Source organism: Trichoplusia ni, chromosome 7, assembly GCF_003590095.1.
Source record: "Trichoplusia ni isolate ovarian cell line Hi5 chromosome 7, tn1, whole genome shotgun sequence".
NCBI classification, from domain to species: domain Eukaryota; kingdom Metazoa; phylum Arthropoda; class Insecta; order Lepidoptera; family Noctuidae; genus Trichoplusia; species Trichoplusia ni.
Genome location: NC_039484.1, coordinates 6,957,289 through 6,982,444, shown reverse-complemented (window position 1 = coordinate 6,982,444; position 25,156 = coordinate 6,957,289). Strand labels below are relative to the sequence as shown.

The 25,156-nt window shown below is 36.2% G+C and overlaps 8 protein-coding genes across 8 annotated transcripts; 4 read left to right on the top strand and 4 right to left on the bottom strand.

The window, feature by feature from the left end:
• Positions 1-6: 6 nt before the first annotated feature.
• On the top strand, positions 7-1,582 carry LOC113496214. Its single transcript, XM_026875378.1, has 4 exons — positions 7-163; positions 480-523; positions 643-782; positions 882-1,582. The coding sequence occupies exons 2-4, from the start codon at positions 496-498 to the stop codon at positions 1,410-1,412; spliced, it is 699 nt and encodes a 232-aa protein (XP_026731179.1). The 5' UTR covers positions 7-163; positions 480-495; the 3' UTR covers positions 1,413-1,582.
• Positions 1,583-1,919: 337 nt separating this feature from the next.
• On the bottom strand, positions 1,920-3,013 carry LOC113496215 (mitochondrial import inner membrane translocase subunit Tim9). Its single transcript, XM_026875379.1, has 3 exons — positions 2,801-3,013; positions 2,567-2,662; positions 1,920-2,148 (listed from the first exon to the last, which is right to left on the bottom strand). The coding sequence occupies exons 1-3, from the start codon at positions 2,843-2,845 to the stop codon at positions 2,020-2,022; spliced, it is 270 nt and encodes an 89-aa protein (XP_026731180.1). The 5' UTR covers positions 2,846-3,013; the 3' UTR covers positions 1,920-2,019.
• A 350-nt stretch (positions 3,014-3,363) lies between these two features.
• On the top strand, positions 3,364-6,423 carry LOC113496212 (26S proteasome regulatory subunit 6B). The gene is made up of 10 exons (XM_026875377.1): positions 3,364-3,495; positions 3,578-3,670; positions 3,764-3,935; positions 4,303-4,464; positions 4,838-5,041; positions 5,267-5,414; positions 5,499-5,595; positions 5,701-5,795; positions 5,899-6,057; positions 6,276-6,423. The coding sequence occupies exons 1-10, from the start codon at positions 3,463-3,465 to the stop codon at positions 6,358-6,360; spliced, it is 1,248 nt and encodes a 415-aa protein (XP_026731178.1). The 5' UTR covers positions 3,364-3,462; the 3' UTR covers positions 6,361-6,423.
• Positions 6,424-6,944: 521 nt separating this feature from the next.
• Positions 6,945-14,258, bottom strand: LOC113496209 (serine/threonine-protein kinase PAK mbt). The gene is made up of 10 exons (XM_026875374.1): positions 13,855-14,258; positions 13,492-13,638; positions 12,742-13,309; positions 11,793-11,893; positions 10,830-11,021; positions 10,494-10,670; positions 10,265-10,387; positions 10,012-10,176; positions 9,537-9,777; positions 6,945-8,603 (listed from the first exon to the last, which is right to left on the bottom strand). The coding sequence occupies exons 2-10, from the start codon at positions 13,630-13,632 to the stop codon at positions 8,572-8,574; spliced, it is 1,740 nt and encodes a 579-aa protein (XP_026731175.1). The 5' UTR covers positions 13,633-13,638; positions 13,855-14,258; the 3' UTR covers positions 6,945-8,571.
• Positions 14,259-14,808: 550 nt separating this feature from the next.
• LOC113495544 (CWF19-like protein 2 homolog) lies at positions 14,809-17,310 on the top strand. Its single transcript, XM_026874300.1, has 5 exons — positions 14,809-14,986; positions 15,072-15,959; positions 16,180-16,563; positions 16,638-16,976; positions 17,127-17,310. Exons 1-5 carry the CDS (start codon positions 14,903-14,905, stop codon positions 17,265-17,267), a joined length of 1,836 nt encoding a protein of 611 aa, XP_026730101.1. The 5' UTR covers positions 14,809-14,902; the 3' UTR covers positions 17,268-17,310.
• Positions 17,311-17,532: 222 nt separating this feature from the next.
• LOC113495546 (dnaJ homolog subfamily C member 17) lies at positions 17,533-18,838 on the bottom strand. Its single transcript, XM_026874302.1, has 3 exons — positions 18,528-18,838; positions 17,840-18,446; positions 17,533-17,742 (listed from the first exon to the last, which is right to left on the bottom strand). Exons 1-3 carry the CDS (start codon positions 18,600-18,602, stop codon positions 17,552-17,554), a joined length of 873 nt encoding a protein of 290 aa, XP_026730103.1. The 5' UTR covers positions 18,603-18,838; the 3' UTR covers positions 17,533-17,551.
• Positions 18,839-18,982: 144 nt separating this feature from the next.
• LOC113495547 (28S ribosomal protein S2, mitochondrial) lies at positions 18,983-20,250 on the top strand. The gene is made up of 3 exons (XM_026874303.1): positions 18,983-19,092; positions 19,188-19,271; positions 19,551-20,250. Exons 1-3 carry the CDS (start codon positions 19,074-19,076, stop codon positions 20,192-20,194), a joined length of 747 nt encoding a protein of 248 aa, XP_026730104.1. The 5' UTR covers positions 18,983-19,073; the 3' UTR covers positions 20,195-20,250.
• Positions 20,239-24,767, bottom strand: LOC113495545 (leucine-rich repeat-containing protein 58). Its single transcript, XM_026874301.1, has 4 exons — positions 24,133-24,767; positions 22,412-22,628; positions 21,615-21,804; positions 20,239-20,952 (listed from the first exon to the last, which is right to left on the bottom strand). Exons 1-4 carry the CDS (start codon positions 24,621-24,623, stop codon positions 20,777-20,779), a joined length of 1,074 nt encoding a protein of 357 aa, XP_026730102.1. The 5' UTR covers positions 24,624-24,767; the 3' UTR covers positions 20,239-20,776.
• Between the last annotated feature and the right edge of the window lie 389 nt (positions 24,768-25,156).

The following is a 25,156-nucleotide window of genomic DNA, read 5'->3' as shown; positions in this document are numbered from 1 at the left end:
TAGACTTTTCATTCTGTCACTTTACTTTAATTCAGACATGTAACTCAAGAAATTCATTTAATTATCACTACAATATTTAATCAAACATGGGAATAATATAGTTTAGCATTCAATGGATTACAAAACTAGACCTAAAATGTTTCCATACTGACTTTATAAGAAGGTAAGATGTTTGGTTTTTTTGCCGAATTCTGAGCCTCACTTCAGAAAAATAGTGTTTTATTTTATTTAGACTTAGAAATCTCTTTGGCAATCGTATATAATTATAAATAGGAACCTCCAATACATTTAAGTGGTTTCCGAAATATAAAAACGCACTCAGTTTGCAACAAACACTCTTGATTTTAATCACCAGATAAAAGTGGTACCTATATGGAACTCGAACTCGCTCAACTATTTTGCTGCCTTTTTCTGCAAAATGTGCTTTGTGCGTTTCGAACCGTCTCTTCTTAATAATGTATCTAACTTTATCATTTTAGGCATTCTGTTTCAAAAATGGCATGTTGCTGCAAACCAGGTCGATGTGAGTATCTACATACTAATTTACTCAAGGTAAATCCGATGGCTCAAACTAGGTACCAACTATTATACCATCTTTGAAACTATATCATAATACTTTAATGGCATTTTTTTCATTTTTAGCAAATAAATCTTCAGCCAGTTGTTTGGGTCGATGTGATCTACCAAAACACAAATGCTTAGACAGAGAGGATATAAAACCGGGCCCCGTACCAAAGCACATGGGATGGTTGTACACCGCAAAAGATGCCCCCGAACATCAGGTATTAAACTGGCGGAATCACAATTAAATCCATAAATTAAAAGTAATACAGGCACTTAATTAATTTGAGAAAAAAAATGTTGTATTTTAACTTTTCTAGTTACGCTGTGGTTGGCGCCCAGGTCACATCTCATGTCCGGTTCTAAGAAAAATAGAGGCTCACAACTGCGTGAAAGCAGGCGAATGCACCCCGTGCCCGTCTGTGTGCTCCCGCCCGCCGTGCTCAAGGGTATGTTGCGGGACCCCGAAATGCGTAAGCGTCTGTCCCTCAACACCGTCCTGCTGCAAGCCACCGCCTTTAGGTCAAGCACTTATAAGGATCATCAGGCATGGAGGGAACTACAGTATTTGCACCAAACCTTCCAACGTAAGCAACGCACCCTCTGGACCATACCCACTGAAGTATGTGCTGAACACTGACTATGACGAAGAACCCACCCCCGCTGACGCAACCGCAAAGTACAGTGTAGAAGCAAAATTCAATGACTATCATTTTGACTATACCAGTTCTCAATCGTCTTTCGTATTAGACTTTTCGCCTCCTGAACAAAGATGTTTTAAACCTTGCCCCAAGAGAAGTATTGTATGTATGCTATGCAAGACAGATAATTTAAAAGGATTTTCTAAATGAAAAAGGTCTACCCTTATTATAATATACATTAGAAGGTTGGAGTTGAAATATTATTAAACATGGATATCCTTTATTGCCTTGTGTGGCTAAAATATATAAAGCATCGAATGAAGCAAATGATCTTACACACTTTCCTAAATATTGCAGACTAAATAAATTAATGAAATAACTATTGAACTTTTTCTTGTTTGTGCTACAAATCTTTGTAGCTAGCAAACTTCTAGCAGCTGTTATAACACCTTCTTTGTGCATTGAAATAGCAGGGCCCTTAATAATTATAAAACATAAGAAGCAACTTGGGAAGGCCTATGGCTAACTGTCAACTGTGAAATGTTAAGATGATTGTTCGAAATTATTTAGGAAATGCTTGTCTTCACCGTTATTCCTTTTTATAGGTCAAGTCATTCAGAAAGTTAGGCAACCTTCATATTAGATCTAAATTTAAATATCATTATGAAACTGTACCTATGCTGATATTGGCAAAGGAATCAAAATAATATGCCAGGATCTGTTTAACAACACTTTATTTTTCTAACACTCAGGACAAAAATCTATAACAAAATAAAATAAATACATCATGTATTTTAATACCTAAACTTAACTTGCTTTATTGACCAGATTTTTGAGCCAAGGCCATCATATTTTCATTTGCAAGCATTTGGAACTCGTGGAATCTTTGGGACACCCTTTGATTTGTTCTCAAATATTTCTCCATACAGTTCACCGTACACTTATCCTAAAAAAAAACACACATATTTATTATCTTTGTAATGGAAATACTGTGCACAGCAAAGAGAGCTATGCTTATGTAGGTACAATAGACCCACAGTAATTCAACAAACATGTAAGTACTTATAACTACGTAATTATTTATTTTTTAATTATTTTTTAGAATTTGCAGGATTATAGAGTACTGCCTCAGACCCCTGTTATACATATTCCTCTAATATGACTAATTTAAATACAGTTCAATGGTTCAGCATACAATTGGAACCTGGTTAATCACCCTTTACCTGTATTAAAGCAGATTTGTTGAATATTAAGCAGTTAAAGGGGGCGCTTGATATCTAGAGAATGGATAACCGCGGGTCCACTGACCTGAAAAGAGATACTTTAGTTTGTAATTTCCATTGTACCATTACAATAATACTTGCCTCAGAAGGTTTGAGTGTCCTGGAGGTGAAATCATGTATGCAGTCGTTGAAACAGAGCTCGGACAGTTTGTTATACTGGACCAAAAAATCTTTGAACTGGAAATGGAAAAAAACATTATGTAAAAGTATACTTTTGTGAATAGAAGTTTTACCCTTACGGTTATGACACATTTACCCAATATAGCTAATATTCAAGCAGTTTTTAATATATCAAATGAGGAAAAAGATATTTACAGTTTTGATTTGATCAGCTTCGCTCATCTCAGGTATAGCCGCCATTTCAAAGATTTGATTTACTAAAGAAAGAAATAAGCAATTATGAATCACTTTAACACAAATAATATTTATATTTATAAACAAATAACAAATGAAACCGGACAATATTGGCTATTTCAATTCAAAATTGAGGTTAAAATTACGAGACATGGATTTTGAAATGTTGCAACTCGAATAAATAAACCAGAAGGAAAGGAATTAAAATGTGAGCACGAGTTAAACTAGTAACATTATGGATGATAATCACAAAATTTGGTTCCAGATAAACTTAATTACAAGATTAGAAAGACAAGTTTTTCTCTCTGTTTTTTTTAGTTTTGCTATTACTTGAAATCGGATTTTATTTTGGGCTCAGGGTTTATAGGGGCGTAAATAGAAACGTAAGTGACGATGCGTTTCGACAGTTTGACAACGGGATGACTGACAGTGTTTTGTTACGTATATTTTAAGCATTATCATTATTGTATCTCTTTTATTCCACATCAAAAACATATAACCTATCACCTTTTAGCGAAATTGAAACGATACCCTACATTACTCTCCAAGAAGTGGCTTTCGTACAGTCACTTATTGTTAATTTTGTTGTCTTTTAGTGAAATACTGAACTAATTTTTATTAAAATGGAAGAAATTGGTATTATATTGCCGGAAAAGGTAATTTGTTGCTTAAGTTGCATATAATATTATGATTTGTGTTTTCCAGCAACACTCAATAAACCTTTATCATTGTTTATAGGATGACCAAATCACCGATGCCAAGGGACTTACTTTTGCGGGTCCTCAATCGTTTGATGAGTTAGAATCTGAAGATTTATATACTAAATACAAGGTAAGCATGAACAAAAGAACTTTTATCCTGATACAATTAAAGTCACTCACTATTATCGTGCACAATACCTTAATGTAACATTTTATTTTATAGAAACTGCAACGTATGTTGGAATTCTTGGAAGTACAAGAGGAATACATTAAAGATGAACAGAGAAACCTTAAGAAAGAGTATTTACATGCACAAGAAGAAGTGAAGCGTATACAGTCTGTGCCCCTTGTCATTGGACAGTTTTTGGAAGCTGTTGATCAAAACACTGGCATTGGTAAATATTATAACTGCTGGGAACAACTACTGTTTAAACTACTGTACCTTATTTCATTTCTTTCCTTGTGTATGTGTATGAAGTGTAAAATAGCACTTCTAATAATGAACATGCATATTTTTGTCTTATAAGTGATAGTTGAATAGATGACCAAAATTTTAATTGTTACTTAAATTTTAGTCAAGTAATAAAGTATAAATATTAGCTAAGAAATCAATATCCATAAGTATGTAATTATTTTTTTTATTGTTCATCTGCTTACATCTCTGCAGACCAAAGGCTTCTAATACGCCAAAGTTACTTATTAGTACTTCTAGTTTATATATTATAGGTTAAAATATTAATGTTTATTCTTTTTGTTATACAGTTGGCAGCACAACAGGCTCCAACTACTATGTACGCATTTTGTCCACAATTGACCGAGAGCTGCTGAAGCCATCTGCGTCTGTTGCTCTTCACAAGCACTCCAATGCTCTTGTGGATGTATTACCACCAGAAGCTGACAGCTCTATATCTATGTTGCAAGCTGGTATGTATAATCTTGTGTTCATTGTCAGTCATTGTGTATGAGTATTGGTGAAAATGTTGCAATTTACTGATCAAAACTGTGATTTGTTTCCAAAAAATTCATTCAAAATGTTTGAGGGATAAAATAATCTTTTTTCAGTTGTATCCTTTCAGTAACTGAACTTTGCATACCTATCTATATATTTTTAAAGTGAATATTAAAGTAAACATTGATGATGACAAAATTTATAATTTTGTAAAGGACTTATACAGGTCCTATAAGTCTGTTAGTTTTCTAGTTCTGTGCATAGACTTAATTTTGAATTATTCTGTTGTTAGGATGTGGATTTACAATGTACAAATAATTTATAAAAGAAACTATATTTACTCCACAGATGAGAAACCTGATGTGCAGTACTCAGACATTGGAGGCATGGACACACAGAAGCAGGAAATCAGAGAGGCTGTGGAGCTTCCACTCACTCATGTAGAGTTATACCGTCAGATCGGTATTGAACCTCCTCGTGGTGTGCTCATGTATGGCCCACCTGGATGTGGCAAGACTATGCTGGCAAAGGCTGTAGCTCATCACACCACAGGTAATATATTTTGATGTACAAACTTATTATAGTGCAAAGAGTTCATTCTTCAAAGAAGAAGTTAGTATTTACATAATAAAAAAAAACTGGTATGAAGCATTTAGACAAATAAGAATTGTCCCTGATAATAGCACAGATAATGTTATCCAACTAATCCTCTTTTGTTTCCTCTAAGGAGTTTTTGTCATTTTAAAAAGATTTCCTAATGTTATCTTCTATTTACAGCTGCATTCATCCGCGTGGTCGGTTCCGAATTCGTCCAGAAGTACTTGGGTGAGGGACCGCGTATGGTCCGTGACGTCTTTCGTCTAGCTAAAGAAAACAGCCCCGCCATCATCTTCATTGACGAGATTGACGCTATTGCTACTAAACGGTATATAACACGACTTTATTTCATTTTAATTGAGTTTTCTTGCATGTTTTAGATTGTGTAATATAAATTTTACTCTTCTTTTAGATTTGATGCACAAACTGGAGCCGATCGTGAAGTTCAGAGGATTCTTCTTGAACTGCTGAATCAAATGGATGGTTTTGACCAAACCACAAATGTTAAGGTAAGTGTGTCACTCAAATGACGACCTTGGCAACACGAAACTGCCATTACTTAGTTGGGTTTACAGATCTAAGTATGTAATGAATGAGTTGTAATATTATTTCAGGTTATTATGGCAACAAATCGTGCTGATACCCTGGATCCTGCTCTACTGAGACCTGGTCGTCTGGACAGGAAAATTGAATTTCCTCTTCCCGACAGGTAATTTCTCACATTAACTGATGACATAAAAATTCATTGCCAATATGGCGACGTATTGAGTTTCATACATTTATCCTATGCTAACTCCAATGGTCGCTTACAGGCGTCAAAAGCGACTGATCTTCTCGACCATCACGGCTAAAATGAACCTGTCAGAAGAAGTTGATCTTGAAGAGTTCGTAGCACGACCGGATCGTGTCTCTGGTGCTGATATTAACGCCATCTGCCAGGAGGCGGGTATGCATGCTGTGCGTGAGAACAGGTAATTAGTTTGAATAAGTAATAAGACATCTTGCTGCTCGTCGTTTATGCACATGGTTGTTAATTTGAAAATGATTATTTACTACCAAATGAACCAACCCAGCTAATAATAGTAATAGTATATATTTTCTATTACTTTCTTACGCTCATTACTGTTTCAGCAATTGTTGATAATTCGGCATATAAATGGGCGGGTATTCATGTGTTCATTTGTTTCAGGTATATCGTTCTTCCAAAGGACTTCGAGAAGGGATACAAGAACAACATCAAGAAGGATGAGAGTGAATATGAGTTCTACAAATAAGTTTTTGTTTGCTATATTGGATTGTAATTTACTCATAATAAACTTAAATATTTACATGTAGTCCATTAGTATTTTATTGCGTTTTGCTACATCTTACCTTTTATTTTGGTGAATGATCCAAGTTTTATACAAAAGTATAATCAAAGACCATTTCACTAATATACTGCATGGACAGCCGAGTGGTTGAGTCACCACGCCAAACCCACTGTGCGCGACGTGTCGCGGTTTCTATTTCGGCGAAGGACAAACGTTTGTGATCCACAAATCCTTGTCCTGAGTTCCTTTGTGAATGCAATATGGATTATAGTGAAGAATAGATATTTATTGATCCCAGTAGAAACGTAGTACACAAAAGCTATAATACCGTAGCAACCAACGCAACGGGATTGAATCCCGTATGCATGAGTGAATCTCAAAGGAAACTTATATGTATAGTTATTGGGCCCTAGGCCCCAAGGGACTGAGACAATGCTACATCGCATTACTGCATGGCGCAAATAACAAATTTTGGCAATATTAGATAAACATCAGTATTTTTCATAAAAAAAAATTGGGGATTGCAGAAAAAATAAAAGCAAACAAAATTGTTTCAAAGTCTATATTCTGTAACAGTTCTTAACAATGTGATTTTACAAATATGAAATAATACAATATATTTGGCATATACCTTATAAAAAATTGATGTGAATGTAAAACAATAAATTAGAATAGATTTCACTCCATCAACTGCTAAATGAAGATGAATATCATTGTGATGTCTAATATTAACAATGTTCTTAGATATTGTAACAAATATCAAGTGCAATAACTACTTCACTATAAACAATAAAGGCTTTATTAAGGCACTACACATTCTAATAAGGCTTCGACAATACTAGTCATAATTGAATGTATGATTTATCTTATCTAGCTGCTTTCGTTTAATTTCTAAACACTAAAATGTTAATTTACATTAGGTAGGTACACTTCTATTAATGAGTACAACGTCAGTAGAAATGTTAGACCGCGCAATTAAGTCGCTAAATATCATAGGCTCATGTAATCACAGTAAATTACAGACCATTATAACTAATTTCGAAAAATAAGTAACATTAATTTCATATATGAATAATTAACATTATGTATATAAAATAATCCGGAAATGTTTGTGACTGACCATCAACTTGAAGAATAACAACAGTTTTTTTTTCGGAATGTTACCTAGTCATAAGAAAGTAATAAATTACTGATTCGCTAAATCTTAACCTAGAAAAAAGTGTATAAGCTTTCATTAATAAGTACAAGGCAATCCATAATACTGATTTAAAATCGATTTTCATAATTTTCTGGCACTTCATGGTTCTAATTTTAATTACAGTTAAGAAATCACTTTTTACATAACATTTGATTTTATAAACGAACACTAACCATATTTTAGTAATACATAAAAATATAATATAGTGTAGAAGAACATCTGTAGGTACTTTCGCATCACGATAATTTTGTAAATAGACACTACATTAGAAGATAATAATTGACTACCTGGACGGGGTGGAAATTTCGAGACTTCTTAAATTATGGATCATTATAAATTACTTCAAGGTACTGGAAAGGCTCTTATAGTACATAATGTATACCTAATAAACTCTATATTATGTAAATATAAAAGAGTTAAATACGAAGGAATGTAATAAATACCATATCGTTTCGAGGGAAAAATAGGCGCAAATATTGGAATGATTTAACTGGGTTTACATAGCATATAGCAATACAACAGTATTACTTGTGACAATCGTGGGCTACAAATGTTACAATTAAAGTGACTAGTTGCTCTGATATACATAGTCCTTTATGTTGCACGTAATCCGTCGTGAATGAAATACTGTTGGTATTTTATTAAAGGATACTGGATACATTGATACCCATCCAACCAAGATACAATAGTTGTGACAATTTTTTTGTCTCAATGTGATAATCATAGTGTACAAACTGTCACAAAGATCCTTCAGACATCTAGAATGCCTAGATACTGCTGTTTTGCTATACACATAAAAGTTTTAACTCACTTAAGTGCTGCACACAATAAAAAAATAAACTTAATCAAGTTGCATTACAACAACTTTGGTATGTCATGTTCGATATTTTTTGTCTATTTATTTATAACTTAATACAATATGCATAAATAACTGTCGAGTAATCTGTCTGTTCGAGATTTGACCAAGATTAACAGGCTTACCGTGGCGGACCAGTGGACATCGGTTGATCTGGAATTGAAAAGTTTGCCATATAAAATGAGACTTCGGAAACAGAATAAGTAAAATAAAAGGCATTTTTTTCAAGAGGGAAGGTTTTAAAATCATTAAATAGTAGGTCTATTATGCAAATGGTATAAATTTTATTAGGGTTGTGTTCCTGCCGGTCTCATATACTTGAACAAAGGAAGACGGCTTGCGTGAATAGTCGCACACTTTGCAGCAGGCAAAATAGGTTCGACATTTGTAATATGTAGCGAGCCAGCTCGGAGGATGGTGCAGCAGACTGCGCGGCGGACAGCGCGCCGTATACTCTGGGACAGTACTCACTGCTGGCGGGGTCCGGCGGCGGGTGTGGCGGGTGCTGCTGGTGGTGCGGCGGCATGAGCAGCGCGGGCGGCCCGGCGCGGCGCAGGAAGGGGTGGTGCAGCAGGCGCGCGGCGGACTGCGCGCCCTATACACTGGGACAGTACTCACTGCTGGCGGGGTCCGGCGGCGGGTGTGGCGGGTGCTGCTGGTGGTGCGGCGGCATGAGCGGCACGAGCAGCGCGGGCGGCCCGGCGCGGCGCAGGAAGGGGTGGTGCAGCAGGCGCGCGGCGGACTGCGCGCCCTATACACTGGGACAGTACTCACTGCTGGCGGGGTCCGGCGGCGGGTGTGGCGGGTGCTGCTGGTGGTGCGGCGGCATGAGCGGCACGAGCAGCGCGGGCGGCCCGGCGCGGCGCAGGAAGGGGTGGTGCAGCAGGCGCGCGGCGGACTGCGCGCCCTATACACTGGGACAGTACTCACTGCTGGCGGGGTCCGGCGGCGGGTGTGGCGGGTGCTGCTGGTGGTGCGGCGGCATGAGCGGCACGAGCAGCGCGGGCGGCCCGGCGCGGCGCAGGAAGGGGTGGTGCAGCAGGCGCGCGGCGGACTGCGCGCCCTATACACTGGGACAGTACTCACTGCTGGCGGGGTCCGGCGGCGGGTGTGGCGGGTGCTGCTGGTGGTGCGGCGGCATGAGCGGCACGAGCAGCGCGGGCGGCCCGGCGCGGCGCAGGAAGGGGTGGTGCAGCAGGCGCGCGGCGGACTGCCGCTGCGCGGGGTCCCGCACCAGCGCGCACTCCAGCAGCGCCAGCAGGTCGGCGGGGCAGCGCGCCGCGCCGCGCGGCCGCGGGGGCGGCATGTCGCGGATACGACGCATCGCCTGACCCACGCACACATACATCTTAATTCATATTGGGCATATTGGCCATGAGGCATTCACCGATGTCGTGCCGAAATCGCACCACGACTCTACAACTTTGGCTAATGTTGAAAAATATATGTATATCTTTAAAGTCACTTTTTTGTTGTAGCGACTTTTACAACTTAGGACCAGAAAAAGCATTGCAAAAAAAATTACTGAGATAAAGATTCTAAAAATTAAAATACTAAATACCTGTAAAGGAGGTTCATTGAAGAAAGGCGGTTCTCCATCCACCATCTCGACGAGCATGATGCCAAGCGACCAAACATCCACTTCTGGACCATACGGCAATCTTGATATCACTTCAGGCGACATCCAATATGGCGTTCCCACTAACGACTTTCTTTTTGGCAGTTCCTGATAGATAAAAATAGTTATTTACAGAACTTTCTGGAAAACTACATCAGCAACAAAAATAACATCTTTAATTATTTAATTTATTTACCTCTGAGACTTGAGCACAGAATCCGAAGTCAGATAGTTTTACCCGACCGTCAGCTGTCATAAGAATCGAATCTGACTTAATATCTCTATGAATCACGCCTTGGCTGTGAAGGAACGCTAAAGCCTGTAACAAAACCGTCAAAGTTAAAAAGTTTACACAAACCAATCAGTAAGAACTTATGTGCGAAGTGTACTAGTTTATTGGGTACTGGTTTATTTTGGTGCTTTACCTTCAAACATTGCTTGCAGACTGTTGCAATTTGTTCAGGGTCCATCCTTGCCCTCGTCACAATGTCTGTAAGGGCGCCCCCAGCCATGTACTCCATCACAACCCAGAGCTCGTCGCCGACCAAGTAAGAGGCGTGCATCTCGACTATGTTGGGGTGGGGGTAGTCGCGCATTATGACCTAAGAGAGACAAGCAATTGTATTATTGTAGTAAATTCACTAAAAAGAGCTCCTTACAAAACAATCATTATCTGGTAAAAAATATATTGGATTCTGAGCAATGGAATCTGTCTAAACATGGTATGGGGGAGCGTACCCAAGGTAAAAACGTGCACTTACCACTTCATTGAAAAGCAGTTCACGTCTCTGCTGCTTCCTGAGGTTCATCATCTTGACAGCGACGCGCCGTCGTGTGCGCGTGTCGGTGGCAGCACAGACTACGCCCGTGCTACCCTCGCCGATCTTACTGAACCCGCTGAGGGAAGCCCGCGGGTCACCCTCGCTAACGACCAACCGAAGCGCGGCGCGGAACTGAATAAAAGTATAAAGGATAAGCAAAATATTCAGCTGTTCCCCGAGGCTTTATATAACATGCTAAATAAAGTAGCCCGCTTCATGTCGCGTACAACCTACTTACAAAAGTTCAATTTAAAAAGAATTTACGAGAGATAAGATACATATTTTACAGCATATTTATTGATGTGGATCAGATTGTATTTGCTCCAATAAAAACTAAATTATGACAAAGGTTTTGCCAAAATTTAAAGCAACAGCAATTTAATAACATGACTAGTAATTCAAAAGTCAATAAGTTAAGTGTCCAACAGATAATAACGCTGCTGACCTAGTTATAATATAAAATCACTCGAACGGCAATCGAAAATAGAACTGATAAAGTAGTGCAAGAATGAACATATATTTTTATTCCAGGAACTGACCCGTCATGTAAAAGGATGCACTACATTTAGTTAATTAGTGCGAACTAGATAAAAGCCAAATGCATTACGCGTCGCCCTATGATCGCTTCACACTAGATTTTCCAGCTACGGATAAAAAGAAGAAAGAAGCATTTATAATCATATTTTTATTAGCTTAGCTGATATGATCCTTATTGAATACATTACCTTATTGATTACATTAATGTCGAGCTACAAGCATAGAGGTATCATAATACATTTTCTAATTAAGCATTCAATATCGGCCTTTCTGTTAAACTGTCATCACGAGACTGTCGAACAATAAGGTGTATAACGATGGTCACGTTACGTTATTAAATACGTCACTTATAGCTATTTAATATACCTGTTCATGCGTGAGCCGCAGTTCGTGTTTAGACGCAGCGAGGGGAAGAGGCGGGGCGCCGCCCGGTGTGCCTTGCACCCGCGACACACCATACGCATCACCTACAAAAAAATACCAATTAATTAAATAATAGTTTACTACGAAAATAGGTCAATTCTTTATCGGCTAAAAATAGGAAAGAGATAAAACATTACGATACGATTTTTCCTATAAGAATGAAATGAAAGAAATTTAGATTTAAGAAATACTTTAGCACAGATTCAAAAGATTTAGGTTGTGTGACAAGTACTTTAGCCTACACACTACTGCTTATATTAAAGTGAAGGTTTGGGACATTCGTAGCTTACACACGCACCAACAAATAAGTATATTTGAAGCAAACAAGTGATGTGAAAGCGTGTTTGGCGCGGGTTACGGAAGTACGCATTCACATTCATCTGTTATTGTAGTATTTTATTGGACATAGATACATGCTTTGTTTACATACTTCCTGACAATTTATATGAAATAAAATTGTAGTGGGAATCATGATTTGAATCCTTCAAGTTTTAATTTATTAATGTCCTCGATTAATGTGAGATAACATGATTATTTTGTATTAAATAAATCATTTGAGTCTTTCACAAAAAGTTATTATGACAAATTCAATATATCAAATGCTACAAGATATTTCTGAAAAAACATATCATTCATTTCAATGCTACACCTTTTCAGATGCTCCTTTGTTATGAAGTTTTTTCTGAATACAATAGTGATATTGGTAGTCTGGGTAGATGTTTGTTTTTATAGTAAAATACTGAACAAATGAACTTGTAAAATAGGTAGCAGAAAATCCCTATGACTCATATGTGAGGTCTTGGTTTGAGAAACAATGAATAAACATGTAACTTTTATAAATTACATTATTTTTAGTAACTTCTATAATGTATAAAATATTAAAATGACATACCCATGTTGATGTTATTTCCGTTAAGGCCATGAGGTCCATGTGTCATTGGTTGAGGTGGATGATTGTGTTGGTAAGGCACATTAGCATTCTGAATGTTCTGGTATGTCATTGGGGCATGGTGGTTGTCATTTATTTCTGGTACTTGTCTTACAGTAGCCTCATGTGCATGCTGGCCCCATTCTACAGGAGACTCAGCAATAGGCTTATTTAATGTGTAATTGCTGTGTTCTCGTCGCAAACTTAGATACTGTTGTGGTGCTGGTGGCACAGGAGGTGACTCCTCAGGCACTGCCGGAGGAACATTAGGCTGACTCCTTAAGTCTCTCCTTATTCTCGGTGGGCTACTACTTCTTAAAGAATTTGATCTTGCAACATTTGATGTCTTTGGCAGAACCACACCATTCTGTACGGGCTGCTGTGGTATGTTTGCAGGTAATGGCCGTGCTATAGATGACACAGAAATGGTTCTGTGATCTCCTCTTACAATAGTTTTAAGGTCTAGAATTTCGGTGGGTGTGATTTCAGATGGGTCTACTAGAGGTAAAGGTCTGTTGGTTGACTTTAATATCTGAAAAAAGATGACAACATCACATTAGATCTCATTTTTTGAATCAAAGCACCTCCTCTATTTCACTTGAATTGCTACTATGCACTACTTTAAATAATAAATTATAATTAATAAGAAGTCTTTAAAATGCAAGCACAAACTGGTATAGCAGGAAATTACAAGAATGATTGGTGAGTACATACCTGATTATTACCAACAAGTGAGGCCCATTGCAGAGGAAGTCCAACAAACTTTCCCTCTCGTTTATCGAAGCCAGTATGTACTCTGTGTTCAAAATTACTTGGCGGCGAAATTAGAGGCTTTTTCTTTTTCTTAGAAAACATTGTACACTGTAAACAAAAAAATCGTAAGTAAAGTATCGTACAGTTACCTTGTTCCTATAATTACTACAATAATTAATACCGCCTTATCATTTACAGCACAATACTCTAATGGAAAGAAAGCTTACCGATACTTTCTTTTATGATAACACCAATCGTCATCGACGATCGATTTGAAACGGCTATTTTGCTACGCTTTTTAAATCTAAAACAAAAACAACTCACAGTTACTTTTGAGGTGGGTACTTCGAGCTTTAAGTACTTATGAACACACTCTGAATACTAAATCATAAGCGTATTCCGACATTCCTCAGCAGGCATCCATGCTCTAACAGGTACATAACACAACAAATTAAATTAACGTAATGGTATTAAACACTCCACTGGCAAGATTGAATTCTTTAAGATGTAAAAATTAAGAAACTTTGTATTTAAAAGTAATTTACAAGAAGATGATCAAATTTAATTTATTTCCTATGAAAACGATAACGACAGAACAAGTAACAACGAACGAACGAAACAACCATGAACTACCACGGCAACCATCAAGTTCAAATCAGTCAAAAACAAAGCATTTCACAGATAATTTAAATAGCGATGAATCATTTTTTTTAGTGCATTCCGAGGTTTTTTTTCGATTTCAGTTTTTTATTATGCCATCCATATCAAGTCCAATCATTTAATTATTGGAAGGAAATTACTTTTGTAATGCAGAAGTTTTTCAGTTCTAAATTTTCTTTTGATGTTTTTTGTGTTCGTTAACTAAAATATTATTTAAAAAAGGTATCCTATAGCTATTAATCGAGAATACCTACATGGACACATTTCAAAAATAAATTTAATGGGATTTTATGCAACACGACCAAGATCAAACATTTAAAAACCCCACATAACAAATCATGTTTAGCAGAATAATTTAAAGGACTAAGGTGCAGTTTTTATTATTCTCCATCAACTCGGGCTTCCATATCTTATTCTCCCATCAACACAAAACTCACTGAAATGGGTCAATCCGTTCGGGAGCTAAGATGCCACAGACAGTTAGACAGACACCCTTTCTGCGTCAAGAAATAAAAAATAGTAATAATCGATCATGTGTGTCGGTTACAAAGCGCAAGTGCCCATGTCCTTTTATTGAAATTATTAAAAAAACAAGTTGTCATCAAAACTTGACGTATGTTGATATACTTGTTAATTTGTTATTGTTTCGGTAAACCTTGTAATATTTCGTTAATTCTCGAATCTTATACGATAAACAATTTCGTTTGTGATAATGAAAGAAAAACGTAAGAAAAGTAAACACAGTAAATCTAAAAAAAGCAAAGATCGTGAAAGACGTAGACGGAGATCTACAAGTGTAAGTTTTTTCAAAATCATATTATGAACCTGCTCTAAATCTTAAATGTAGTAATTTTATTTATTTTTGTTGGGACTGTTTTCAGTCGTCAAGTTCTGATTCAGGCTCTGATAAATGGGTAGAAAAAAAGGCAGCCACACAAGACAAGGAAGCGCAAAGAGAGGACTGGATGTCAATGACTGGAATGTTAAAGACATATACAAAAGACGATGTTAGGCCGAAGCGAGAAGAAAAAGACAAAAAAGGTATTGATTCATATAACCCAGGAACCAGCAGCAGGGAACTCAATCCTTATTGGAAAGACGGAGGAACAGGTCTGCCACAAACAAGTGAAAGCTTACGAAAATCTAAGCCGTTTCTTAAACCTGTTGATGATGATGATGACTATTATTCAAAGCCAAAAAGCTCCAGGTCCACTGATTCCCATTACAGTGGCAGTTCAAAAGATAGGCAAAGTGATTATTATAATGATAGAAAATACTCTGAAAGAGAGTCATATGGAAGATCTAGTAATTGGAAGAAACAAAGCCAGGTCAGTGAAAACCAACATACTTCAGAGAGAAGAGAACAAAGAAGTGAAGAGAGATATCTTACCCTGGAAAGGAAAGAGCCAAAACAAATTGAACCTGTGGCTAAAGCAGAACAGAGCAGTGCATATCTCAGCGATGAGAAAATGAACAAATTAGCAGCAAAAATTCTTAAAGCTGAAATTTTAGGAGATGATAAACTTGTCGCAGACCTTAAATCAAAGCTTGAAGCAGCAAGAGAGTACAGAAAACAAAACCCTGATGCAGGAAAGGAAGATGATGGTGTTATGCTGATGTCAACTAACAGCTTTGGCAATAGCAGACCACTGACCAGTCAGAAAGGAGATCCTCAATCAAGAAGTAACAAAAGAAAAGCAGAAACTCATGTGTCTGGTGAGAGGGCCAAGTACTTTGGTGATGATGACAAGTATAATTTGGCACAGATGGTAAGTTTATCACTCTCAGGACTTTTTGCTTTGCTTGGACCACGAAGATTATTTAATATAAGAAAGATCTCTTGTATTTTTAGGGGTTGATTCTCAAAGGGTTTAAATTAACATTACTTTACTAAAAATGGCTACCATTCCAACCAGGGCTACTTTATAGCAAACTAAATATCATTATGTGAGTAACTTTAACAAATCTATAATTTTCTACTATTTTCAGTTTGAACAAGAGAAATACAGTAACAATTACAATGATGAAGCTGAATTAGCTAAAATTGCATCTAAGCATAAGAATCCGAATGACGATTTGGCAGACATCTTTGTGGATGAAATATCAAAGAACAGGAATGCTGCAAAGGATAGTTGTATTGAGAAACAAAGAGCAATCAATGCACATGTTAGAATGGAGAGGTCACTAGAAGGCTGCCAGTATTGTGTGGACTCTAAGAGCATGATAAAACATCTGATGGTTAGCTGTGGAACAAAGGTCTATGTAGCTCTTCCAGCCAAACAGTCTCTAGTTAAAGATCACTGTATTATAAGTACAATACAACATGCTACATGTGTCACAGCTATTGATGAAGATGTTTGGGCTGAAATACTTGTAAGTATTTTCTTATACTTGTAGTATACTCATAATTATTTCAATACATTTGTATTTAATGTTTCCTTTTCCAGGATTATAGAAAAGCAATAACAAAGTTCTTTAATTCCCGTGGAGAGGATGTTGTATTCTTTGAAACAGCAACAAGGTTGCATAAGTACCCACATCTGGTTATAAACTGTGTTCCACTGCCGAGAGATGTTGGGGACATGGCTGCAATATACTTCAAGAAAGCTCTTTTAGAATGTGAAGCAGAATGGTCTATGAACAAAAAGGTTGTAGATTTAAGAGGAAAAAATATAAGGAGAGGTGTACCTAAAGGATTACCATACTTTTGGATTGACTTTGGTATGGATCCTGGCTTTGCTCATGTTATTGAAGATCAACAGCTGTTTCCAAGAACCTTTGCAGAGGTACGTTTTTTATGCTCTTTTTGTTTGTTTTGAATGCCTTAGTATATTTCACATCCCTTTATTAATGTAAATGTAAACTATTTGTGAATTACCCTATTCATTATGTTAATTTCTTATTGGTTTTAAATTATGACGGTATTTTGGTTACAGGAAATAATTGCTGGTATTCTTGACTTGGACCACTCATCATGGAAAAATCCCAAGAGAGAGTATGGAGATGTACAGAGGAAGAAAGTTATGGACTTTGTAAAGGAATGGAAACCTTTTGAACCTTTTAAGAGTACTGCATAAAAGTTTTGTATGTGATCAATGCAAATAAAAATAAGATACTGTATTTTTTTTTCTCTTTAAATCATTTCATTTTATAATTTTATTCCTCTAAAAATCTTTTTGAATTATATTGCACAATATTGAGAAGTCAGATAAATACCATTTCAGCATCATATACCTATTATTTATTATTGCATCATGTGCATCATACTGACCTCTATTGGGCAATAGAGTCTGTTATCATTCAAATATTTTTGAAATCAGGGTTAAACAAAAGATAGGCAAATCCTCAGACTTTTTTATTTTCATTGATTCTCATCTTCTTTTTGCATTTCTTCTATTAATCGTTGTCTCTCGGCTGCTTGTCTCATTTTTGTGAGTACTAGAGATTCATAATCTCTATCTGAAATGACTGAAGGGCCTGTAACATTCTTCTTTGTAGTCAACACTGGTCTCTCATTAAGCCACTTTAATTCTAATGGATTCTCTGGTAAACCTGCAAATGTTATAATATTAAAGTTTGGCTAAAAGGCAATTCAATGTAGAATGTGATTGCAAAATCCGAATAGATTAAAATAAGTTGAAAAGCATACCTTTTTCAAATTCCAATGCCATTTCTGAGGCATCTTTGCTTGCATATTCTACTAATGCTTTACCCTTCTTCTTTGGTGACATAATTAAAGCTACAATATCTCCATACTTCTTTAAAAACCTCCTTAGAGTAGGTTCATCATAACCCCCATTTGTAGTATCAGCTTTATCTACTTTCCATTTAATTTTTATTCGGTTGAGACTTGAATCCCAAACAGGCTGTGATAGCAGACCTCTAGTTCTTTGTATTTCTTCTTTCATTCTTTGCTGTTCTTCTTGTAAGAGTCTGCTGCCTTCTCTTTGTAGTCTCTGAATTTCTGCAGCTAGCTTTTGTTCATCTGTGAGATTACTTGATTTTCCTGATTCTGCCTCTCTTTCTCGTCTTTCCAAGTCTTCCTTTAGTTTCTGCCGTTTACTGTCTAATTCCTGATGTCTGAGCTTAGCTGCTGCTTTAGCTCTTAGTACTTTGTCATACGCAGCTCTGGCTGACTCATCCGTGAGTATTTCTAAGGCTTGTGATAATGAATGGAATGCTTCAGCTGCTTTTGGGTCATCAGGATTCTTGTCAGGATGGCATGTTAAAGCTTTCTTTCGGTAAGCTTTTTTGATCTGTAAATATAAATTATGAAAAACGGTAAAGGAAAATTATATACAGTAACGGAATAACTAAATAGAGGGTTAAGTAATTACCTCAGATTCAGTAGCTGTTATAGGAATATCCAGTAACGCATATAAATCTACATCTTCTATATTTTTCTTAGCCATGATTTGAAGATCTGATATTGGGTTCGCATAGAAGTTTTATTTTTACAAATATTTACATCAACAAATCCAGGGTTGAAGTTCACCACACTATTTGTCATTACTGTCAATTTCGTCCATAGCAGTTATTGGTGTTTTGTGGTCCACAGCCATTACTTTTTTGAGGGCAAGTTTAGTAAGTTAAAGCCATTGAAAGATTCGACCCACAGGACTGAGCATTGTGAATGATCCGTATAATCTCCAATCATAAGTTATATTTTTCAACCATGAAACTATAATATGAAATAGATTACGTAAGCTTAAGCGTGACGTGAGCTTAGTTTTAGAATGTTTAATCTGTTGAATTTAACCTCACCTCATGACGGCTGTCATTTCCAAACAAATTAGTTCAATTTTCTGAACATTGTTATTTACTAGGTTAGTTAAAGTTTAGTGGAATCGTAACATAAGATTTTCTAAAAAAGAAACATTGATATGTTTTCCAGCTGTATCAGTAAGTATTGGAGCCACGTATTTACAATAAAATGAATATGTGTAGTATATTTTGGTCTTGGACTAGACATGGTATGTAACTGTTATGATTTACAGGACATCGAGCCCTAAGGCGCCCCTTACAATTGTTAAGATGTAATTCTACCGCTACAGAACCTGCGACGGCACCTTCCTCCGAAGGTAAACCTAATAATAATTCTCTATATAATATCATATCTCCAGAAAATATGAAGGTAGAGGATTTTTATACTTTAAATTCCACGGATTTGGTACTGTGATGACTTGTTATTGTGTAAATTATTGTAGTTTGTAATCCTGGCTATTCAGAAACATAATATAATTAACTTTAGATGGCTACAAACAAGTTATGTCTTCAGATTTATTTCTGAGTGTTGGATAGACTTCATATTTTATTAGACTGATTGTAGTAATAATTTAATTTTATCTCTTTATTTTCAGAGCAAGTAGCCAAGAAAAATCCATTGGATCACCCGGACTACTTTCAGGTTCACAATTTATTCACAGTAAAAGATTTGTTTGATGCTAGGGTTCACTATGGCCATAAAGAGGGTTCACTAAATGATTATATGAGGCCATATGTTTATGGATCTAGACTTGGTCATTTAATATTTGATTTGGATATCACAGCTGAACATTTGAGAAAAGCACTAAACTTTACAGCTCATATTGCCTACAGAGGAGGCATTATTTGTTTTTTCAACAGAAATGCTTTAAACTCCCACTTGGTTGAAAGGACTGCCCAGGAATGTGGAGAGTATGCTCACACAAGATTCTGGAGGGGTGGTATTTTTACTAATGCCAACCACCAATTTGGTGCAGTCACAAGGTTGCCTGACCTGTGTATATTTTTGAATACTCAGAATAATATTTTGAATCAGCATACAGCTGTGAGGGACAGTGCTAAAATGTTGATACCCACAATTGGTGTGGTAGACACCAACTGCAATCCTAATTTAATTACCTACCCAGTACCAGGCAATGATGACACTCCAGCTGCTATAGAACTTTACTGCAAGTTATTTAAATCTGCAATTCTTAGAGGTAAAGAGGAACGAATGAAATTTTTACAAGAAAATAATTAGAATGTTTGTACAGTATGTAGGTCAAAGTATAATTAAAATAGTCATTTGAAATAAAATGTATTTTATTATAAATGATTAATAAAATATCACATAGGGGCACATGCAAGTACCTAAAGATAAAGATAACAAAGTAATAATCTTGATTCCAATATTTAATTTTATTATACCAAATTTACTGTAACACTTCAATATATGTAATATTATCAAAACTCATTAAATACTACTTGTTGTTTCATCAATTATTAAACTTTGGATATAGTGACTTAGACAATTTATTATACATAACAACTTTTAAAATGAATATATAATAACAAACAATAACAAAACACTTCTCTTAGGTATTATTGTAACCAGTGATTACATGATTTTTAAAGTCAATATTTTACTAAATCCTATCTACGTATCTGCTGAAGTTTTATGCAAAACAATAAACAAAGAACTTTTTATCTGTATAATATTTTACAATAACAAGTCATATTATTTTGTTCGTTTTCATGCTCTTAGATTGTACTATAAAATAAGAATAATATAGTGTGGAATGTTTAGGTATTGAAACATTTAAAAAGCCAAGCTGTTTTATACTTATCCGAGAAGAACCTTTCTCATCATGTGAGGGTGGGGGTTACTGTCTACTTCACGGCTCTCCCAACTTCCAGTTATGCATTTCGAGCTGCACAGATATTGCAACAAGGGAATCCGGTATTTGCCACAAAAGTCGACGAATTTGATATGCTCGACACGGTTATCGAAAAAGACACCTGCAATCAAAACGAGGTTAATAATAATGTCAACAATTTCACAGTGAACGTCTGGCAAATAAAAACAACGCAAATGTAAACAAAGTATAAGTTCTCATGTTCCTTGCGGCTGTTGTGGGAACAACCCGTAACTGCGTAATAACCGCCTCTTCTTCAACACGTGTCTAGCGTCGATCATGATTCTTGCGAAATCGTTATCACGGACGCCGTTTTCAATTTTGATTACAAGGCTAATGTATGCCTGACTCAATATAATTCTATTAGAGCTAGCCGGACTTTACTCGACTTTAAATATTGTTCTGTGATGGCTGTGAACTAGTCTAAAATGAAGTGGCATAATTATTTTCCAAACCACTATAAAGTAAGATTGTCTTTTGTGTACGTCGTCAGTTATGCCTTTAACATACCTCAGAAGGTGAATAGCACTTTCGCGCTTACTATACCTACCTACATTTATTGAAGTCCAGAATTTACGCAATATCTGTAATTTTAATGTTTCTTGGATTTTCATTATCAGCCTACATCAGCCATAAAAGACATACAAAACGTGGTATAGTTTCACAATGCAAATCTAACATTGAAAATAAGCCCAAATGGACCATTTCGTTCCTTAGTTTATTTTAATCGTCTTTGCCGATCTTCTTTTTAAAAAAGATTTTTACCTTTGCATTTTGGATTAACGCAACATTGAGCTGCGCCAAGATATCTCATCAAGGTGAATGGCACTTCCCCAGCCCTGATAGGAATCTCATGAAGCTTGATAGTCCGACCTGCTAGTTCTAATAAGGATGGTGGTTGCAAGGTCATGTCGCGTACGAAACGTACCACAAGAGGGTTGTCACGAAGACTAAGCTGAAATAATAAAATGTTGATTAGAGATAAGGTAGAACATAGATTTCTGGTAAACAAACAAGAATTCCCTACAAATTTTGGTAGTTGCCTACTAATATGTTTAAACAAAACTTTCTTTCCACCCAATGTGACCGTTGTGACATGTTGTTGTAATTCTAAGTTGTTCATATTTTCCTGAGAACTAAGTGGTGATGGTTTTGTATTGAAGGTATGCATGTCGTATCGTTGTTAAGGTAACTAACCAATGCGTCATCTATTGTATAAAATAACAAGATTAAGAGATTATTCAGTGAATACATGCGCCCTAGCTGTGTATAAATACACAGGTTTGATAGAATTGGATTAATAGCCTCATTGCGCATTCATGACTATAAACAACTACGTAGCGTAGGTATGTGGCTACCTATTATTTAACTAGTTGTTTACATTATAATTTCGTTTAAACAATAGATGTAGGCATGAATAACAGTCATACATCGTTATTGATAGCACTGAATGGCTACTTTCGGGCTGAAAATGATGCGACTGAGTCGTAGTTTTTAGACCGTAAACAAATGAAAGAGAAAGAGAGAGCCATAATATCTTCTTCATTTAGTTTGTCACTTACCTCTGTTAAACATTTTAGTTTGATTATTTGAGTGGGCAAAGTCTTCAACCGGTTCTTGTGGATTAACAAAGAACGAAGTTGATTCAAATTTGCTATGCTTGCTGGTAGTTGTTCTAATAAGTTGTCGCTCAAAACTAAAGCCTGTAGGCCAGTCAAATGACCAACTGTTTCTGGAACTTCGAGGATTTGGTTGCCTCCTAAAGATAGAATCTGTAAACTGTCGAAACAAAAAAAATGTGTGTATCTAAACTTATTCGTTTTTTTTAAAAATGTACTCCGCTTCTGAACCATGCTTACACGTTTATTTTGAGCTCCTAAATACCAATTCTTTAAAAATCTATCTAAAGAAATATTTCTCTAAAAGTTAACCAAAATTGCATGCCAAATATGTAATTAAAACCATTACTGAAGCCGCTTCTATGCACCTAAAATTCATATTATTAGAGAATAATATGAGCCCCAATTCGGCTATTTAAAATGGCCGATGAATGAATGGAAATTGGATTAAATTAGCACTATGAATGCTAATTTCTAAGCATTTTTCCGAAACAATAATTGGAAATTGAATACGGGGCGGAACCCTCACGAAATAATTTCAAAATTATTGTGTTGGCAAAATGCTTAAGACTATGAAGATTATAGGAATAGTTTTAAATTTCATCCAATCGGGGCCCTGATCATGATCACTGCAGACTAGTCAGACACAAATAACTGCCCAGTTTTTAATACAAATAAGTACCGAATTACGACTGCTTCTAAATTAAAAAAGTAGTAAGTATCCTACCCTACATAAATATTTAAATAACTGAATTTGTTTAGGTGTGTAAAATAAGGTCAGATTTCTTCGCATCCCACTTCACATTGGCTTGTATGAATGAGCAAAAAGTGGGATGTCTTCCCGCACGATCGTAGTGTGAGACAATATATAGTTAACAAACTATCTCACATTACTGGTGGTGCAAGTAGAGTACCTCGGGCATTAATATGTCGAATACTTAAAGTAGTTATACTGTCTAGCAGATTTGATAGCTAATCAAATTAGTTCTCATATTAAGCACTAAATCAACGTCATGTACCTAGTATCATATCTATTTAACCCTTTTGCTACGTCTAGTCTCTGAACAAACGATAACAAACTTGGTAAGTATACTTATTTATATTCATATCTACATGTCGTCAGTCGCCAGATGTAGCGCTATCATTTAGCACATAATGGCATGATACAGCACTAATACCCTAAGAAACTGAAGTGTTTGTCTGTTTGAACCAATAGATAAGAAAAATAAAGATATCAGTTTTGGTGCGATAATATGTAAAATTGCTGTCGGCGTCGCGACGCATTTAGGTACCTACTTACAAAGATAAAATATTATTTTTGAATCAAATTAGTGTTGTCGTCAGGCATTGCTGATTTTTGTACTCGACACCAATTTTCTTATATTTTTATGTTCCTAAAACTTTTTTATTAACTAGTCACACATATGTAGGTACTTATCATTGCGATTTTTGCTTTGGTTTTTTTTTTTTGCAAAAGCATCTACGTATCTCGATATTCTCGGTTTGACTTGTAGGTAGATAGTTAGACAAAGAGCTCCAATGATTTATGTTTATAAATTCGCGATTGTTATTATGAAGGATAGTGAGAACATAAGGCAAGTAAGTACCTAGCACTACTAATGAAACTATGAGTTGGTAGATTAATTATTATAAACAATATTTACCTGCTCAGTTTCCATATATCCTTTGGTATGTTGACTATGTTGTTACCGCCTAAGTAAAGATATCTCAAAGATGTTAACTCTAGAACTTGTTCAGGAAAGAAGTTCAACTGATTTCCGCTCAAATTAAGCTCTCTTAGTGAACTCTTATTGCTAAAAAACGATTTGGGAAGTGATTCATTAGTGAGTTGATTGTGTTTCGCTATCAGCGACGTTAGCTGACAATGTTTAAAGATATCGGGGAGTACGGTTAGCCTGTTGTTGCTCACATCCAATATTTTCAAGTTGCTAAACCTGTTTATCGTCTCAGGTAAGGCCTTTATCCTGTTGTTGTAGAGGAGAATGATCTCGTAGTTTTCTGCGCAATCCTTCTCGTCAACAATGCCTTTTAGTTCCGACGATAGGCTGAGCGTTTCCAACAGTTGGCTCGACAAATCGAGTGTTTTCTGCTCCCTGGTGTCACTGTCACAACTATCCGATGTATAACATTCCATGTTTGCTAACTGCGTGGTGATACGGTGTTCTCTGTACCATCTGATGTGACAGAATGAATTAAAATCACATCATTTATTTAAAACGCCAGCCGCAAGCGGACCGCTCACCTCCTACGCGGCGCACGCGCAACTAACTACTCTTGAGAGCGATAGCGACTGCGTACATATGTATTCAACATGATTCAAATTTTACACAAGCGCACGCTGTCTATGCATATTGTTCGTGTACATTGCGCATTATTAAGGTAGGTTTATAGATCCTTCACGGAATATGAGAACTTAAGATTCAATGAATATAAATGAACAAAAAAAGTTGTATTTGTAAATACATAAAGTGTCGAAAATGTTTGATGGCGATTATATTGCATAATAGATGTATTATATCGCAATATTAGATTACTTAAGGACCTGACCTCAAAATAATATTTTTATGATAACCCTATTTTCTGAGTAACACCCTGTGGTAACACCTTTTCAATATAATTTCGTAAAGAACGATAATTAGGAACCGGTCGATTGGAACTACGCAATAA

Excerpts from the sequence above, each read along its gene's own strand:
- LOC113496214 (XM_026875378.1), top strand. The coding sequence starts at position 496 with ATGGCATGTTGCTGCAAACCAGGTCGAT. Across the intron at positions 524-642 it reads TTGCTGCAAACCAGGTCGAT|CAAATAAATCTTCAGCCAGT; the intron begins GTGAGTATCTAC and ends TTTCATTTTTAG. Across the intron at positions 783-881 it reads AAGATGCCCCCGAACATCAG|TTACGCTGTGGTTGGCGCCC; the intron begins GTATTAAACTGG and ends TAACTTTTCTAG.
- LOC113496215 (XM_026875379.1), bottom strand. The coding sequence starts at position 2,845 with ATGGCGGCTATACCTGAGATGAGCGAAGCTGATCAAATCAAAACT. Across the intron at positions 2,663-2,800 it reads AAGCTGATCAAATCAAAACT|TTCAAAGATTTTTTGGTCCA; the intron begins GTAAATATCTTT and ends TTCCATTTCCAG. Across the intron at positions 2,149-2,566 it reads GGACACTCAAACCTTCTGAG|GATAAGTGTACGGTGAACTG; the intron begins GCAAGTATTATT and ends GTTTTTTTTTAG.
- LOC113496212 (XM_026875377.1), top strand. The coding sequence starts at position 3,463 with ATGGAAGAAATTGGTATTATATTGCCGGAAAAG. Across the intron at positions 4,465-4,837 it reads TATATCTATGTTGCAAGCTG|ATGAGAAACCTGATGTGCAG; the intron begins GTATGTATAATC and ends TTTACTCCACAG. Across the intron at positions 5,042-5,266 it reads TGTAGCTCATCACACCACAG|CTGCATTCATCCGCGTGGTC; the intron begins GTAATATATTTT and ends TTCTATTTACAG.
- LOC113496209 (XM_026875374.1), bottom strand. The coding sequence starts at position 13,632 with ATGTTTTCTAAGAAAAAGAAAAAGCCTCTAATTTCGCCGCCAAGTAAT. Across the intron at positions 10,671-10,829 it reads AACTGCTTTTCAATGAAGTG|GTCATAATGCGCGACTACCC; the intron begins GTAAGTGCACGT and ends TGTCTCTCTTAG. Across the intron at positions 9,778-10,011 it reads TCAATGAACCTCCTTTACAG|GCGATGCGTCGTATCCGCGA; the intron begins GTATTTAGTATT and ends TGCGTGGGTCAG.
- LOC113495544 (XM_026874300.1), top strand. The coding sequence starts at position 14,903 with ATGAAAGAAAAACGTAAGAAAAGTAAACACAGTAAATCTAAAAAAAGC. Across the intron at positions 16,564-16,637 it reads ATGTTTGGGCTGAAATACTT|GATTATAGAAAAGCAATAAC; the intron begins GTAAGTATTTTC and ends TTCCTTTTCCAG. Across the intron at positions 16,977-17,126 it reads TTCCAAGAACCTTTGCAGAG|GAAATAATTGCTGGTATTCT; the intron begins GTACGTTTTTTA and ends TTTTGGTTACAG.
- LOC113495546 (XM_026874302.1), bottom strand. The coding sequence starts at position 18,602 with ATGGCTAAGAAAAATATAGAAGATGTAGATTTATATGCGTTACTGGAT. Across the intron at positions 18,447-18,527 it reads TAACAGCTACTGAATCTGAG|ATCAAAAAAGCTTACCGAAA; the intron begins GTAATTACTTAA and ends TTATATTTACAG. Across the intron at positions 17,743-17,839 it reads GGCATTGGAATTTGAAAAAG|GTTTACCAGAGAATCCATTA; the intron begins GTATGCTTTTCA and ends TAACATTTGCAG.
- LOC113495547 (XM_026874303.1), top strand. Across the intron at positions 19,272-19,550 it reads GACGGCACCTTCCTCCGAAG|AGCAAGTAGCCAAGAAAAAT; the intron begins GTAAACCTAATA and ends CTTTATTTTCAG.
- LOC113495545 (XM_026874301.1), bottom strand. The coding sequence starts at position 24,623 with ATGGAATGTTATACATCGGATAGTTGTGACAGTGACACCAGGGAGCAG. Across the intron at positions 21,805-22,411 it reads AACTAAAATGTTTAACAGAG|CTTAGTCTTCGTGACAACCC; the intron begins GTAAGTGACAAA and ends TTATTATTTCAG. Across the intron at positions 20,953-21,614 it reads CGTTAATCCAAAATGCAAAG|GTGTCTTTTTCGATAACCGT; the intron begins GTAAAAATCTTT and ends TTTTGATTGCAG.